The 18,464-nt window shown below is 37.1% G+C and overlaps 1 protein-coding gene across 1 annotated transcript; it reads left to right on the top strand.

Moving 5' to 3' along the window:
* Window positions 1-7,265: 7,265 nt before the first annotated feature.
* LOC123937420 (endogenous retrovirus group K member 13-1 Env polyprotein-like) lies at window positions 7,266-10,399 on the top strand. Its single transcript, XM_045998249.1, has 2 exons — window positions 7,266-7,420; window positions 8,654-10,399. Exon 2 carries the CDS (start codon window positions 8,831-8,833, stop codon window positions 10,079-10,081), a length of 1,251 nt encoding a protein of 416 aa, XP_045854205.1. The 5' UTR covers window positions 7,266-7,420; window positions 8,654-8,830; the 3' UTR covers window positions 10,082-10,399.
* The last annotated feature ends 8,065 nt before the right edge of the window (window positions 10,400-18,464 follow it).

Genomic DNA, 18,464 nt, shown 5'->3' with positions numbered 1-18,464 from the left:
ACCCCCTAGATATCTCATTTTTAAATATGCAGAGAACTGAGTAAGGTACACATCCTCAGGCATTCAAACACGCAGATATGCTGAGTTGTTTGAGTGCCCAAGAATCTGTTGACCTCCATACAGTTCCAGGTCCTTCAAATATTGATGCAGTTAAGGCTTTCCATACTGAAGTGAAATATATACTCTGTGTTACACTGAGGTCTGGGCTGTGGATGCACTTCTGTAAATTGAAATAATAAATTAAATACATTTTCTCTTAGTTACAATTGGATAGAAAGGTGGCTGCTTTCCAGTGGAAGAAGTGATTAGTTCTCTATGTAGCTTCACATTTCTTTCTGAAGCTGAAAGAGGCTGTAGGACATTTGAAAAATACCGACTACATTCTTCCATTCTTACGACCATTCATCTAGAGTTTGCTAACTCTGACATATAAATTATGGCCTATCGTTAGAGTTCATGAGATTTGAAACCAGGCAGCCCATCAAAAGAATGAAGAGAAAATGAGGAAGCAGAAAAGTCCATTTCACTAACCAACTGGCACCAACATCTAAATAAAGCCTATCGCAAAGAGAAGAAATAGCCAGATGCATTTTAGAGCACTTTAAGCAAGTCAAGTCTTTTATAAATTTTTTAACCCTATCTTTCTTTTCCAATTTTAGGGGGATGAATATTTTGTTTAGCCATTTATACAGGATGAAAGGTGCTTTCATACTCTAAAATAACTTTAAAATCTTTGATTTAAAACTACTACCAGGGCATCTGGGTGGCTCAGTCAGTTAAGCACCTGTCTTCAGCTCAGTTCATGATCTCAGGGTCCTGCAGTAGAGCCCCAAGGCACAGCAGGCTCCCTAGATGGTAGGGAATCTGCTTGTCCCTCTCCCTCTACCACTGTCCCGGCTCATGCTGTCTCATGGTCTCTCAAATGAATAAATAAAATCTTAAAAAAATAAAAATAAATGAAACTGCTACCAATAGCTGTCCTTCACCTTTGCATTGAATTCAAGTCAACTGAATTAGTCCTTAGATCAGGGCCAAATCATGATGATTTAATTGGCCCATGACAAAGTGAGAGAAATAAGAATGTCCTGAGTTTTTCTTAAAGTTGAATTTATTCATATTAACAGAATATCCTCTACTGTGAGATAATGTCTATTCTACTTCAGTGTGAATACATGGTTACATTTATAAAATGGTAATGGTAGATGGAATTATGTATTTATTTTTATTTAGAGTACTAAACACACTGAAAATTCAAAATTTCCTTCTTAGATACAACTAAATGTGCTTCTCTCTAACTATAGCTACTCATTTTTTTCTTTCCTCCAGCCCCACAGAAATTATATACTCATACTTCATAAGAAACTGAGAAAATCAAAACAAAGAAAATGCCCCCAAAAGCCTTCTCCAGGTTGAACTTTTCTTGTTTTCTCAATCCTTTCTCCAACTACATTGTATACTAATGACCTTCCAAAGTGCATTATTGAGAAAGAGATGCATTACTCCAAATGTGGTCTTCCCAGAACAGTTATACCATTACATTTCATTGCTACGTATTGATTGATGCAGACCATAGTTACCTTAATAGTTTAAAGGATGTCCATGCCTCTCTTAAGCTGCTACTAAAGTAGTATAACCTTCCCTTTGAGACAGCATCGTAGTGATATTTCTTGAGCATATGGACAGCACTCAGTTCAATTTGATAAGAATGACTTAATCCCCAAATCCTGTGCACAAACATTAGTGATATCAAGAAGAAAGTCAAGGCACACAATGAAATGTGGTTTTTCACCTCCCTTGTTCTCAAATAGCACAAGGATTTTATCTTGTTAATAAACCATCTTAGAAGAAAAAGGAGACATGGTATGAAGAAATGAGCAATGTCCATAATTGGCTACCTAATTGGGTTTTGTTAAATGGAATGTAACTGATGACCATTTTAAACCATGATAAAAATATTCTTAGTTCGTTATATCTTTCTCACATTGACAGTCTCATACTATCTGCATATCTTTCTCACTCTGTCCAGAAAGCTTGTAAGTTTGTAAAATGGAATTTAAAATGATCATGAACTATACCTGTCCCTCACATGTGTATTCATTTAGCATTTATGGAGCTACCTTTCTATAGATAACACTTACCAATTTGCATAGTAGCCCACACTTGCTTTAGTAGCTTTTATCACAACCCCCTAGAAAAATAGGTCCACATGTGTGCAATTCGACAACAAAAAACTCATGAAGAGCTACAGAACACAGCTTGGGACTTTTGTCTTCAAAGCTGTCTTTGACCTTTATGAAATTCACTGAAGTTATTCTTACTCTGCTCATTTACCACAGCTCAATACAATTTCTTTCTTGGATCAACCATTCTGAACTACTTCTGGCTTTTCGCCGCCTGTCATAATGTGAGTTTTCTTAACTTTTTCTCCTGAAATTTAAGAAAAGAGTAAACCAAAGATTTTCTTAGATGTAGTATATTTAAGTCCTGGCAGTGACTGCCTCTTGAATTCATATGCAGCTTTTCTTCTGGGGACCTCAAAGTCTCTATAAATCTCTTATGATTTCAGAATGTGACTATCTAGAAGGTAGAGCCTGATACCATTTGTCCAGTGGTCATTGTCATCCCGAACACTGAAAGCTTAAGTGATTTTCACAAGCACCAGGGCAGAAAATAAAATATTAAGGCAAAACCTATATTAATTATATCCACATTCATATGAGGAATAATTTTCTTTTTCCTGCAATTTGTAGAAGGACTTTGGAATTCTTCTATTTGTTCTTATGCGTTAATTCATTGATTTATGTATTCATATCTTCTGTGCATTATCTGAAAATATGCCAGAGTAGTAGTATTTTTTAGTTAAAAGTTTTGATCCCCATTAAAATGATAATAATAATAAATAATAATAATAACAATAATAAAGGGTAGGAAAATTGAACCATTCCAGTCATTAAAGATATCTTGATTTTCTTAAGGGATAATCTTAATTTACTCTTAATCTATTTCAACCAAAGGCAAATTGAAAAGTCTCTGCCCTCTAAACCATCAGGACAAAATTGTGAAAATCACTGTCGTCTTTTTTTGTGAGTAAATTCTAAAATAATAGAATGTAAACCTTCTCTACAACCTATCACCCCTCTCATCAAAAAAAAAAATTCATGTCATTTGCATTCAGTTGCCGATATCTTCTGTTATGATAATGTCTACTACTTTTATTTTATCACCTAAATATTTTTTAACAAATGATTTTGCTTTCTTCTGGGATATGTTGGAAAACACAGTTAAAGTAATGTATATCCTGACTATGATCCCATTTATAGCAAAACAATGAAAGCAGTTGGTGCTGTGATGGTGTTAATATATTCATGCAATACATTGTTAGACATATGGGCATCCAGGTTTTCTCTGTGCTTGTGGAGTTTAAAAGGAACCTTCTAGACATGCATTTTAGGTACATAAAATATAGTGTTCAAATAGGGACAATGTATGAGAACACCAGGACTTGTCAGCTATGTGCTGTCAGCAAAGATGAGCTTTCAGTGTATGGTATTTTAGACTTCATTATATTGTCCCATGGAGCATTCCCAAAAAAGTAGCAGGTAAAAAATGAGCATTCAAATGAAATGATACTCAAGGGGGTAAAGAGTGTTTTTCCCCCCTCAAATTGTCTCTATTGACAGAGTTGACTTCACTTTGCCATTGAACTGTGACAAGGTGATTATTTTTAAAAACCAAAATATGGTGCATAATACATTTTAGCCTCAAGCTAGAAGTTAAGTGTGAATATTCATTCTTTTTTTTTTTTTTTTTTTTTGCTCTTCTGTGGGAAAAAAAATGTGGCTGGAGTAGCAAATAAAGTGTTAAACTCTATCAATTGCAGGGAGTTGAATCATTCTCAATGAAGGGAAATTCTTTTTATCTTGACACTGAAATTTTGTTGAAGGGGAAGAAACTATGGTTTTTATTCACAGTAACCTGATTATCAACTTAACAGAAAAATAAATAAATAATGAATTTAAATATAGTAAAATATACTGTATCCACAAACACCAAAAAGACAAAGTTGAGTTGATCCTATCAACCAAAATTTTGACCAAAAATTTGTGCTAAGAATTTTAAACTAATTTTAAGGTCTGGCTCTATAAAATCCCCCCAGAAATTGAATGTGTCCTTTTGTGTCGATTCTGCAAGTGGCCAGAATTACAGTCAGTGGAATGACGTGGCCAGAATCAGGCAATATGTCAAGGGACAAGTTCATCCCCTTCTGCCAGACATTCATTGTAATGTGTTACAACTCATCAGGATGGGCTTCCGAGACCAAATAGAGTTTTAAATACTTTTTACAAAAACGACATTGATCTATTCAAACTTTTAGTGAATTAGGCCCACAGACACCAAAAGAACTTGTTTGTCTGGAATTTGTGCTGAGCCTAGTATCTTACACTTATTTTTTAAAAAGCCTATTTAAAAAAAATAAATAACTTTTCCAGTCAAGTCTAAAAGCAGGAGCACACAAGTGTAAAATACTATAAATTCTGGTCATTTGTCCTCTTTGCTTTTATCTATCTAGGTCAAATTGAGCAAAATCTACTTTTTAAATATTGTCAAAGAAAAATGAAGGTCAGTGGACAATAAGGGATTCTTTACCTTAATCCAGATTTTTAAAAAAATCATATTATCAGATATCGTTTGCAAAACCCTTCCTTTAAGCATCAAGATACATCTTTCCTCCTAGACACACCAAATATCAATTCTACTTGTCTCATTCTCAGTCACAGGACAGTGATTTTGCTTCTATGGTTATTCTTTCACTTCTCACTTTGGTCATAGAAATGTGCTTTCTAAAATCATTTTTCTTTCATAAGGAATAAAAGTTACAACAAAGTTCTTACTTTTATATGAACAGGATGGAGTGAACTATTAAGCAATTCTATCCTTTTTTTTTGATTAATATAACTTATTTTGCAATACATTTTAAATAGAATATCAGAAAAACAAGCAAACATACAAAAATATACTTTGATTCTACATCAAAATTCAAATTTAATGATAATTTAAATGTCGTCTTCATGTAATCCTTTTTTAAATTTTTCTTTTGAAGGATTTGTTTATCTTTTCATAATACCACCAAGAAAAAAAAAATTGGCTGGCTACATGTAGTTTGATATACACCAGAGGGAAGGAAAAAAAAAATCAACATTTGGAATGCTAGCTATGCTTAACGAATATGTTTTAAGATTTATTTATTTCATCCTCATTAAGTTCAATTTTATTTAAATAATATCAGAATTAGGTTGAAGTTTCCATTTTCTTTCCTTTTTCAAATCATCTTTAAGACTGAAGTAAGACTGAAGAAAAATCTTAAATGACTTAAGGAGTCATACTGATTTTTAAGAACTTCTATGGCATACTTCAACAAGCATTTAATATCCCAACTATATGCAGTTAATGTCATAATGTGATTTGAGATTAAGACAAGAGTAGTTTACGTCATAGTCCAAAGTATGCCCAATGGAAAGAAAAGCGAAAATGTTGATGAATTTGACCTTGTAAAAATCGACAATCTGTGCAGGGAGTGGGAAAAACTCTAAACAAAGTAAAAAAGAAAACTTTGCAAAAATTTCCATTTCACATCATAGAAAAAGAATCAATTTCCCTGTTATATAATTTTCTCCTTACAAAACTAACAAGAAAAATTAACCACCCAATACAAAAATGGGCAAATGTTTCAACAGAAGAAAAGATGTTCAGTTTTACTCAGAGTTAGAGAAATGCAAATTCAAACTATCCCAAGATGACATTTTTTACCTACCAACTTGACAAAGATTAAGAATTTGGTAACAACTGCATTGTTAAGAGTACAGGAAACACAGATACTTTTTTACTTGGATGGTAAATTCAAATTGCTGAAACCCATACAGAATGCAATTAGCAATAGCCATCAAAATTCAAAGCTCATCATCTTTTGACCTGCCAATGCACAAATAGGAATTTATCCTACAGGTAAACTTCATCACATTCAAATAACATACAAGTACATACATACAACATGGAGGAATATTTTCTATTAAAAAAGAGGAAGAGAACTCCTCTAAATTTCTTGAGATTTCCTAAGTGATAAGAGCAGAAAAAAGTATCTTTTGTTATGTTAATAGGGTGACCTTTCCAAGGCCCCCAGGTAACCTAAGGATGGGGACTAATTACCAAAGAGGCCAAGTTTATGATTAGAGGGCTGAAACTTTCAGTCCCACTCTCCCAAAAGAGGAGGGAGTGCTGGAGATGAGAGCTCAGTTACCATTAGTCAGTAATTTAATCCAGCATGCCTGTGAAATGAAGCCTCTATAAAAACCCTAAAGGAGGGGCGCCTGGGTGGCTCAGTGGGTTAAAGCCTCTGCCTTCAGCTCAGGTCATGATCCCGGGGTCCTGGGATCCAGCCCCGCATTGGGCTGTCTGCTCAGCGGGGAGCTTGCCTCCATCTCCCTCTCTCTGCCTGCCTCTGCCTACTTGTGATCTCTGTCTGTCAAATAAATAAATAAAATCTTTAAACAAACAAACAAACAAACAAACAAACCCCTAAAGGATGACTTTTGGAGATCTTCAGCGTTGATGAACATGTGGAGATTTGGGGAGCCTGGTGTGTTCAGAGAGCCTGAAAGCTCTGTCCCCCACCGCCATAACTTGCTCTATGTGTCTCTTCCAAATGGCTGCTCATGAATTATATTCTTTTATAATAAACTGGTAATCTAGAAAGTAAAATGTTTCTCAGAGTTCTGTAACCTGCTATAGCAAATTAATTGACCCCAAGAAGAGGGTTGTAGAAATCTCAGATTTACAGGCAGTTGGTCAGAATCACTGAACTTGTATTTGGCATCTGAAGTAGGAGACAGTCTTGTGGGACTAAGTTGAGCCCTGATGTGTTGTGAGCGGCTCTCCTAGAGCGAGTTGAGCAGGTGGTAGCAAAGGCTCCCTGGTCCTCGGTCGGAGGGCACTCATGGCTAATCTCCTGGGCTCGTTAAGGCCCTGTTGTTTGCCTTAAGATTATTCTCCCATGTTCTGCTGTCATTCCGAAAGCAGACCTTGTGGTCTACCCTGCAGTTGCATTTTCTATAATTATGACTGACACATCCTGTACATGAGACATGTCTCGTCTTTGCGCAAAAATGCTGTGGTAATCACTTATGAAACAGAAATATGCTATGGTAATCACTTATGAAACAGATTATAAGAGTATGTGCTTAATAAAGAACTTTGTCACTTGTGTCAATCGGCCTGGTGTCCCTCGCGTGTTCTTCGCATTCCCTTTCCCCCGGGACTCTCCCTCTTTTTCCCCTTTCTTTTCCCCTTGCTGTTTGTCGTGCGGGCACGGCAAGTGGCGCCCGAACAGGGACGTCTCGGGAACGAGGTGCTGCTTTCGATTCAGGTAAGGGAACCCGGTTGGCCCGGGACGCCGCGAGTAAAATGGGACTTTCGCAATCAGCGGAGTCCACTTATTTCATGCAAACTTTGCAGACTCTCCTCAGAGAAAGGGGGTCAAAAATCTCCAAAAAGGAACTTGAGGGACTTTTTAAAGTGATACATGATTTTTGTCCCTGGTTCCCTAAGGAAGGGAATATAGACCTTAAACATTGGCGCCGCGTCGGACAGGAGATTAAGAACCAAATTTTTGCTAGGGGTGCTGACGCGGTGCCCCCTCGGACCATGACTACCTGGTCCACCATTCGTGATTTGTTGGACCCTTCTCATAGTATAGTCTTAGTTTCTCCAAAACCTGGCTCGCCTGCGGGCAGTTTAGCCCCTACTCAGGCGGATGACTATTTATCTGAAGAGCCTGATTATATAGAACTGACTCCCCCCTTATATCAGGGGTCCCCTATGTCAATATCTTCTGACTCTTCTCGATCAGGGTCCCATTTAGGACATCTTACAGATGATTTTCCTCCCCCTCCTCCAAATGTTCTATCAGGAGGGGATGAGTTTGGGGATGATGATGTGTATCTAGATGATGATAATAATAATGACGTTTTTAACCTTTCCTCGTCTCCTCAGCCCTTACGTTCCTTTTTGGATAAGGGAGAGGACGACCTTGGTAATATTCCCTTGGAAGGATTAACCCTTTCCCCTCCTAAAAGGACACCTCCCACATCAGATCCCGAACATAATGCCCAATGAAAGAAACAACGTTTCAAATTGCCCCCTCCTAGTAGGCCACCCTTGCCTGCTCCCAGAAAGGTATGTCCAGTTATTCGTTCTGCTCAGGACGAACAAGCTCTGACCTTTTCTGCCATAGGTGTCACTCCCTTGCAACGTGCCTTATACGGTCTCCCCCCCAGTCCATGTTATCTTGGGGCCAAATTAAGGCCATGTCAACAAAGGCAGTATTCCTTTTAAAGGAACAGAATCAACCATGCACCCCTTCTATGCTCTTTCTGGCTTTTATAGCGTTGATTACTGCAAACACAGAAGCTGCCCCTTATTGGGCTTATCTCCCTGATCCCCCTCTTGTTCAACCTGTTACCTGGAATGATCCCACACCTCGAGTGCATACTAATTTCACTTGGGGATTTGGAGGCCTTAATGATTATAATGTCAGAGAAACGGTGGCTCACCCTTTTGATTGGCAAGCTCGAGCCACCACCCCCCCATTTGTTTCCAGTTCTTTACCGATGATAACCCCATTTACGGATGTGTATCTACTGCTAAATATCCTCGAGCTTTATTTAGGGATCCTGGCACTCCCGGGTATGTCCCCTGCACGCTGAAGGGACCTGCTACGCCCTGGAGTATTCTCGAAGTTGTGCCCACAACCCCAGTCACCACTCAGAAATTCGGAATGCGTCCCCTGGGACATCCCCCTTGTGCAACTACCTATGCCTGGAAGAGATCCGACAGTTTGTGGACTGAGTGTGTCCAGGAGGAACCGTTGCTCCTTGCTCCCACTGGCATCGACTTTCCTCTTACAGACTGGTCCAAAAGGAAGAAAGAAGAAATGAGCATCCCCCATGTTCCTTTGCATCCGACTGGACCTCGAGAAGTAAATTTTGGTCAGCTCCCTGGGTCTATGCTGTCCACCCCCCAGGGTATGTTTCATCCTGAACTTTGGAAACTTGTCGCTGCCATGGGGCCCGTGCAAAACCAAGATCTTGTATCGGGCCAACTAACACTTCGTGCTTGTGTCCCGCGTCCATTTCTGCTAGTCGTGGGGGTAGGGGTTGTTGCATCCGTGAGGGTTAATGATACAACCATGTATGATATCCATTGTCCTAGGTGCAGACTAACCAATTGTATTCCTATAGATGCCATGAGTTGGCCCCGATCCCCTGTACATGTGTTTTTGGTGATGCAACCACCTTTTGTTCTTCTCCCTGTTGAAATCGAAGGCCCCTGGTATGCTAATTATGGCTATCAATTCGCTGTTGAATTAGAAAACCATTTGCATAGACCTAAGAGATTTATTGGGCTTGCTATAGCTGGTGTTACTGCTCTGATATCTCTAATTGCCTCAGCCACAGTTTCTACTGTGGCCCTCAGTAATACCATCCATACTGCTACCCATGTTAATCAGCTGTCCAAAAATGTTTCAGCCGCTCTACATATACAACAAAATATAGACCAAAAAATCTTAGCCCGCTTAGATGGTCTAGAGGAAGCAGTGGAGTTCTTAGGTTCGCAACTATCAATATTAAAAACACAAATGTCTTTAATATGTCATGGTGCATTTCAACATATTTGTGTCACACCTTTACCAGCAACGAATTATTCTTGGCCTAAAATCCAAAATCATCTTAAAGGCATATGGCATGATGCAAATGTTAGCCTTGACCTTCTCGAACTCCAAAAGAGTATATCTGCCATTGGGCATGCCCACCTTGACATTGTTAACCCCTCTGACCTTGCTCGTTCTATTTTGCATACTATGCAGGGTTTTAACCCAGGTAACATGCTGCAACATATCTTTTGGTATCTTCTGGGACTAATAATCTTACTAGGAATTTTATTTGCTATATGGTGTTGTTTCTACAATGTATGGAAACATTTCTTGCAACGTGTTAATGCCCACCTACACTTTTGGCAATTAAAATAAAAAGGGGGAGATGTTGTGAGCGGCTCTCCTAGAGCGAGTTGAGCAGGTGGTAGCAAAGGCTCCCTGGTCCTCGGTCGGAGGGCACTCATGGCTAATCTCCTGGGCTCGTTAAGGCCCTGTTGTTTGCCTTAAGATTATTCTCCCATGTTCTGCTGTCATTCTGAAAGCAGACCTTGTGGTCTACCCTGCAGTTGCATTTTCTATAATTATGACTGACACATCCTGTACATGAGACATGTCTCATCTTTGCGCAAAAATGCTGTGGTAATCACTTATGAAACAGAAATATGCTATGGTAATCACTTATGAAACAGATTATAAGAGTATGTGCTTAATAAAGAACTTTGTCACTTGTGTCAATCGGCCTGGTGTCCCTCGCGTGTTCTTCGCATTCCCTTCCCCCGGGACTCTCCCTCTTTTTCCTCTTTCTTTTCCCCTTGCTGTTTGTCGTGCGGGCACGACACTGATGGTGTGGGATGAGAGGGTATGTACAGGTGGATAGTGTCAGAATTGAGTTGAATTATAGGACTTCCATTTGGTGTCAAAAAATTACTTGGTGGTGTTGTAAACCCCTACATTGGGATTGGTGTCAAAATTGGAGTTATCTACTGATAAAATTTTGAAAACATCATTCAGTGTCTCTAGAGAAGACAGATTAGCTCTGAACACAACAGGCATCTTGTGACCCTGTGTTAGGATTATAACTTATTAAAAAAAAATGAGTTTATTCTTCCTTGATCAACCTGTGCCCTAAAGCAAATAATAGAATCATAGCATTTTAGAACCAAATACCACATTAAATATGCAGTGTCTGTCTCTTAGTAACATGCAGGAGAGTTGACCAATCCCTCCTTGAGACTTTCTCCTTATTCCTGGCTTTCATGAGATCACATCATTGTCATTTTTCTGAATTCTCTGATTTCTCAATTTTAGCCTTATTTAGGGTTTTTTCTTCTCTTTATATATCGGAGCCTTGCAGGGCTGTTTTGAAATCTCTTATATTCCCATTGAACATGCATCCTATATTAGTTTGTTAGGGCTGCCAGAGGACCACAAGCTGAGTAGCATAAACAATAGAAATGTATTCTCTCATGAATTCTAGAGGTCAGAAGTCCAAAATCAAGGTGTCCTTCTCAGGGTCATGAAGGAGAATTTGTTTCATGCCTCTCTTCTCACTCCTGGTGGTTTGTTGGCAATCTTTGGCATTCCTTGGCTTGAGAAGCATCACCCAATCTCTGCCTTCATCTTCACATGACTATCTCTCTTTGCATGTGTTCGTGTGGAAATGTCCCTTTTTCATAAGGACATCAGTCATTCCTCAAACTTATCATAAGGATAGGATAAGGCTATCCTAATAGCCTGTTTTAACTTGATGATCTCTGTAGAGACCCTATCTCCAAATAAGACCACATCATAGGATACTGCAAGTTAAGACTTCAATAATTCATTTTGGGGGGAATTGGGAAGTGAGGGATTTGGAGACTTGTGAATCATGGAGTTTGAAAATTCAACTGATAGCATATTCTCTGGGTTATTTCATATACTCCTAGACCTTGAAATGCCATCCATTTGCCAACAAATCCCTAACGTATGTATCTAGCTCAGATCTATTCTCAATCTATTCCAACTGCCAGTATGTCTCACAAGATCTCAAACTTGAATCAAAACCAGTCCTTGATCATTTATCACTGCCCAATTCCAGTGTTCTACATCTCAGTAAACAGCACCTCCATCCATGCTCTTACTTAAAATCCTGGGGGATCATTATTGATGCTGTGACATTCAGTCACTCACTAAGTCCTCTGTCTGTTCAGGCTCTAGTATGAATCCCATATTTACCCACTTCTTGGCATGTTACCACTATCCAAAAATTTCTGTTTCCATGAAATATCAAAAGCTCTTTTGTGGTATATTAAAAATATTGGGAGATTCATCCAAGATTGTCAGAAACAAGGCTGTTAAGTGGTTGATTCTTAACTTTCCTAAGCTTTCAACATTAGCCTTCAAACAAGTGCTATTTTAAAAGGGTCCCCCTCCTTTCTTTTTTCCTGTTGTTTATATCAACTTAGTATCTTGACTAAGTTATTTTCTTATCTATCCTGTTTAAGAAAATAGTGGTTTGTTATTAGGCCTGGTGAGATTGCTAAAAGTACTGCCACTTTTTTTAATTTGTTGACGCGTGACGTGATTACAAAATATAAAGAGTACAATGTCCAACCTAGCGGACATGAACTAGACATCCACTGCATTTAAAAAAAAATCATTTAGATACACATTTTAGAGAATGTGTCAGAGAATAATGGGCTTTCTAAGTTTTAAATCCACCAACATACTGTAAAACATAGGATCTGTGAATTCTAAAGTAAATAGGCCATGGCATTTCTCAAGAGACAGAATTTTCACAAGTTTTTTTTTTTTTATATAGAACACAGAGTTGTCATCAGCTGACTAGTGGGTCACCCAGATAAGCTTCACATCACCAGGTGCCCACAAAGAGATGCCACATGAAGAGGCAGACAGGTAACTAGATAAAATTAACATGTGAAGATTATATGACTGACTCAGCATCAATCAAGCAAAACATACTTATTATTTGAAATAAAGGTTATGGAATTCACTAATACATCCACATTTCCTCGTTAAGACATCTTGTGTAAAAATGTCATACAATTTCAAAATGGCCACAGGGGTGCAATTTGGGATGGAAAACAAAGCAAATCTACCTAGTTTATATGGGGGAAACAAACTAATTAGATTGGCATCATTAGCACAGACCTCTAACCAAATGTGCTAATTTAACTCCAAATTACACAGGAAAAAGGAGTCATATTGACCATTTTGTAGGACAAAAAACAAACAAATATTCTGAAAATTCACAGTAAAGATAAGAATTGTTTTATACACTTCTCAAAAATAGTTTTTCAATTATTGATGTCTCTGCCAGAAACTATATCATAATGACTATTACTATTAAAACTAATTCCTTATATTTTTAATATATATATGAGTGACTAAACAATGATTTTCTCTTGTTGGTATATCTCTTTACTTTAAATATTATATTCTGGAAATCTGGAAATCAAATACCCTCAAACTTCAGTTAGCTAGGATTGAAGCACTAAATTCACTTGTATTACATGAGCCTTTCTAATCTTCCCAGGCAGAAGCAATCTCAGACACTTTGTATTTCTAGTTAACTTTTCATGCCTATATCCCTTAATCTCCTCAGTTAGATTGTAGTCCACTTGAGGAAAAAGACTTACCTTTAGCCTTTCATATTTATATCACAGCTGGTTAACTTTGCTTATAGTAGATTTTTAATAAATATGTGTAGAGTATCAGAAAGAGGGATATGGTAAGAAAACAACCAACATTAAAGAACAAAATAAAAATCAAGAGTAATAGTTTTCAAAATTAAAAATAAAAATAAATACCTTTTAAAAATCCTATTGCTCAAAACATACAGTAGAACCATTCAGTCAAAAACTTTGGGTGTGAGACCCAAGCATCTGTAGTTCTAAAGTTTCTCAGTTAATTCCATTGTGCAGCCGAGTTTGAGAGCCAATGCTGTAAAGGAGTAGTTCCCAAACACAAGTCAGTAACATCTAGGCAGTTTTGAAAATATATATAGACTCCAGTGTATCACTCCTAGAGATAAAAATATAATAAGTCTTAGTACAGTTAGGAAATCTGTACTAAGAAACAATAGAAAACCCTCACAAATGAGTCCAACATGAAGCTAGGTTTGAGAACCATTGTTTTAAGCCTAGACTAATGGTTCTAAAGGTCTCCAAACCAGTAGCAGCATTATCTGGGAGCATGTTAGAAGTGAAAATTTGTGCTTCCCACTTCCCACCTATAGAATCAGAAATTCTTGGTGCCTGGGTGTCTCGGACAGTTAAGCCTCTGCCTTTGGCTCAGGTCAGGATCCCAGCATCCTGGGATACAGCCTGCATCAGGCTTCCTGCTCAGCGGGAAGCCTGCTTCTCCCTCTCCCACACCCCCTGTTTGTGTTCCCTCTCTTGTTGTGCCTCTATCAGATAAATAAATAAAATCTTTAAAAAAAATTTAGAATCAGAAACTCTGGTGTGAAGTCCAAGAATATTTTTCAAACCCTCCAGGTAATTTTGATGCATGCTAGAGTATGGGGATTACTGAGCTACTCTACTACAATATGCTCGTGTGCTTTGTGCTGGAATACTAAAAAAAGGAATTATGGTATTCTATTTTAAAATAACAAATTACACGATGAATAGGAGTTTCTAGATTTTAAGTTCTGTTGACCTTAATGCTTATCTTAAAGTTTTGGTATCTATTCCTACTTACATGTTAGTGTCATTAATAGGCAACAAAGCAGATGAAATATTTTTATTTTATTTTTAAGATTTTATTTATTTATTTGTCAGAGAGAGAGAGAGCACAAGCAGGGGGAGTGGCAGGCAGAGCAGGCAGAGGGAGAAGTAAGCTCCTGGCTGAGCAAGGAGCCTGATGTGGGACTCGATCCCGGGACCCCTGAATCATGACCTGAGCCGAAGGCAGACGCTCAACCAACTGAGCCACCCAGGAATCCCAAAGCATATTTTTAAAAATACTAACCACAAACCCCAAATATCTGGTCTTACTAAATTCAGAAACTTGTTTTCTTAGTGGAAACATTGATTTTGATTTTGATTTATATTATGCTTCAGTTTACAAAGTTAATCATATTAACATGTTAAAGAAATTTAAACCTTAAGTAACAAATATGTATATGCTAAGTCAAAATCTGGATAAAACTATATCAGAATCAATGCCATTCAAAAAGGGCTATATATATGGACACCAATTAATGAATTTTTATTACATGCCAGGAACTGTTTTACATGAGCTAGGGGGAAGAGCAGAGGGAGAGGAAGAAGCAGGCTCCTAGCTGACCAGGGATCTGATGTGGGTCTCAATCCCAGGATCCCTGGACCATGACCTGAGCTGAGGCAGAGGTTTCAAACTGAGCCACCCGGGTGCTGACTAAAGTTTTCTAAATCCAATGGCAAAGGAATAGAAATATATCTTAAAACAAGTAAACATTTACAATAGCATTAAATGTATAAATACTTAATGGCAAATATGACCACCAAAAAAATGCACTGAAAACTATAAAACAGTGTCATATAAAATTAAAGACAGCCCAAATAAATGGAGAGATATACTTTGTGGTTTGGAAAACTAACATTAATAAGGTGTTAATTTACCCTAAATTGATTTATAAAATTCAGTGTAGTTCCAATCAAAATGCTTGCAGTGTCTTTGTAGAAATTCAAAAGCTGATTCTAGAATATATATGCGATTGCCAGGATGGCTCAGTCAGTTAAGCATCTGACACTTGATTTCAGCTCAGGTCATGATCTCAGGATCGTGGGATTGCCCCAAGTTGGGCTCCATGCTCAGGAAATAGTCTGCTGTAGATTCTCTCTCTCCCTCTCCCTCCCCCACTGTCCTTCCCCCTATTCCCGTGAGTGTGCCTCTCTCTCTCAAATAAATAAATAAATCTTCAAAAATAAATAAACAAAATATATATGGATATACAAAAGTCCTTGGTTAGCTAAAATAATTTTGAAAAAGAAGGAACAATTTGAAGGACTTCCAATATTTAATATAAAACTAAAATAATCTAGACAATTTGGAGTTGGTATAAAAATAGACATATATATCAATAGAACAGAATGGAAAGTCAGATCCAGACCCACATATATAAGGTTCATTGATTTTGAATAAAAAATTCAAGGCAATACAATGAGTAAATAATCTTTTCAAAGAATGTTTCTGGAACAACTGGAATGAAATATACAATAAGATCAAATCCTACCAAATCCAACCTCACACCATACACAAAATTAAACTCAAAATAGATCATAAAACAAAACGTAAAACTAAAGAATTAAAGTTTCTAGGAGGAAAACAGGAGAAAAACTTTATAACCCTGAGAGAAACAAGAATTTCCTTAACAGGACATAAAAAAAAAACCACAAAGGAAAACAAATGATAAACTGGAACCCTGTTCTTCAAAACATGCTATTGAGAAAATGTAAAAGAAAACACAACCTGGAAAAAGATATTCATGATACATGTACCTAACAAAAACCTTGAGTCCAGAATATGAGTAGAACACAACTTAATCATATAAAGATAATAATTTAATAAAAATAGGCAAAAATATAAACAATTCAAAAAAATAAGTAATTGATAGAAATTATCAATAAGCTTATGAGAATGGGCTCAACATCTTTCTTTACCACTAGAATGGCTAAATGTTTTTTAATTGACATTCCAAGAGTTGGTGAGGAGTGGGACTCCTGGAATGCTCTGATGGGAAAATCTACTCCTTAGAGTTTACTAGGTTTTAACCTCTTTAGAAAAGAGTTTGAGAGTTTCTTTTTTTTTTAAGATTTTATTTATTTGACACAGAGAGAGATCACGAGTAGACAAAGAGGCAAGTAGAGAGAGAGAGGGGGAAGCAGGCTCCCTGCCCAGCCTGATGTGGAACTTGATCCCAGGACCCTAAGATCATGACCTGCGCTGAAGGCAGAGGCTTAACCCACTAAGCCACCCAGGTGTCTCGAGAGTTTCTTATACAGTTAAACATACACTTGCTACAGGACTCAGCAAAAAGCACAACTCTGTGTATTTACCTAGAGAGGAAAACCTAACTACAACATGATGAGAAAATGAATAGTCACAGAGCTGTATCAGCAATTGTCACAAAGTGGAAACCAAATGTCCAAATTGTGACATATTCATACAATTAGATGCTAGTTAGCAACATGAAGAAACAAGCTACTGATACACAAACAACAGGGATGCATCTTTAAAAAATTGCTGGGTGAAAGAAGCCAGGCAAAAAAGCACATATACTATATGATTCCATTTATATGAAGTTCTAAAAAAAGCAATACTAATTTGTAGAGATAGAAATCAGAACAAAAGTGCCTGGGAAGGGCTGAAGGGACTGCCCCAGAATGGGCACCAGGGGCACAAAAAATGTTTTTGAGGTAATCATATGTACAATATCTTGATTAGGGTGGGGATTATGTGGGTATATGAATGCATCAAAACTCTCCAAACTATTAACTTTAAGATGGATGAATTCAGTTTATTTTTATTTAATGTTAATTATAGCATAGGAACATTAATTTAAGGAATCCAGTGAATATCTTATTAATATTTTTATCATACAAAGTCTTTGATAATGACTAGATAAAATGATATTATGGTTTCTTTAAGACTGCAAAAAAGACAAGCATACATATAGAAGAAAATGTAAATCAAATTTGTAGTCTACAATGAGACATAAATTATTAGTGTGTTTATTTAGAAAAGAATATGAAAGGCACCTGGGTGGCTCAGTTGGTTAAGTGTCTGCCTTTGGCTTAGGTCATGATCTGGGAGTCAGAGGATCCAGTCCGGCATTGGGCTTCCCACTCAGTGGGAAGTCTGCTTCTTTCCCTGACCCTACCCCTTCTCTCTCTCTCATAAATAAAAAAATCTTTTAAAAAAATAGAAAAGAATATGGGTATCTTAAGGCCTCTAGTGTAAAAACTTCTATTAAGTTTAAAAAAATAATAGTTGTAAATAGGCCCTCTGGGAAATTTTTATATGTCAGTTTTATATTTCTTCATGTTAAATGAAGTGAACCCACTGAGACCCTAGGCAGCTAACCATATCATCAGTAAAGGGTTGCATTGGTAATTTCCTTTTTTAACTAGACTTTAAAAATAGCACTCTGCCGCCATAATTTCTAGCTTGTGATGAGGCAAAACTTTATACAGATGCATTTAAGAGTAGGTAAGACAATTAAAAAATATATCCCATATCATGATATTTGAATTTTAACAAGTATAATCAAATTGAAGTTTCCATACCATTGGATTAATATGTAGCTAATCTTTATGGCCTGATACACTGCAAATATCTAAGTTAATTTAGAATACATATTGTGTGTTTACTAAGTCTGGCACCATTCTAAGGCTAGTGGATGACCTAAAAGAAGTTTATTGTATGACCTCTTATAGGTAAAATTGGGTTGATCACAACATCAGCCTGATTCCTACAAGTATATCCTCTTCAAAGCACTTTTGAATCCAATCTGAGATTATATCAACCTTTGATTATGGCTACTAACAATCCTAATTATTTAACAAGTTCAATTAAATTCAGGTATCTTAAAGCCCAAAGTTTCAATAAACACAACAGTTTACCTACAACAATAGAGTGAAATTTTTACATTTTAAATATTACTTTTAGGATCCATAATGATTAAATGTGTTCATCATAGGAACTAAATAATCCAAAGACTAAAGGTATCAGCTCATCCTCGTCCATTTTCACATGCCTTTTCTCAGTAGCCTGG

This window comes from Meles meles, chromosome 1 (genome assembly GCF_922984935.1).
Source record: "Meles meles chromosome 1, mMelMel3.1 paternal haplotype, whole genome shotgun sequence".
Classification (NCBI taxonomy): Eukaryota; Metazoa; Chordata; class Mammalia; order Carnivora; family Mustelidae; genus Meles; species Meles meles.
Note: the sequence above shows the minus strand (reverse complement) of the source record. Positions and strands in the feature narration are given on the sequence as shown.

Excerpts from the sequence above, each read along its gene's own strand:
- LOC123937420 (XM_045998249.1), top strand. The coding sequence starts at position 8,831 with ATGCGTCCCCTGGGACATCCCCCTTGTGCAACTACCTATGCCTGGAAG.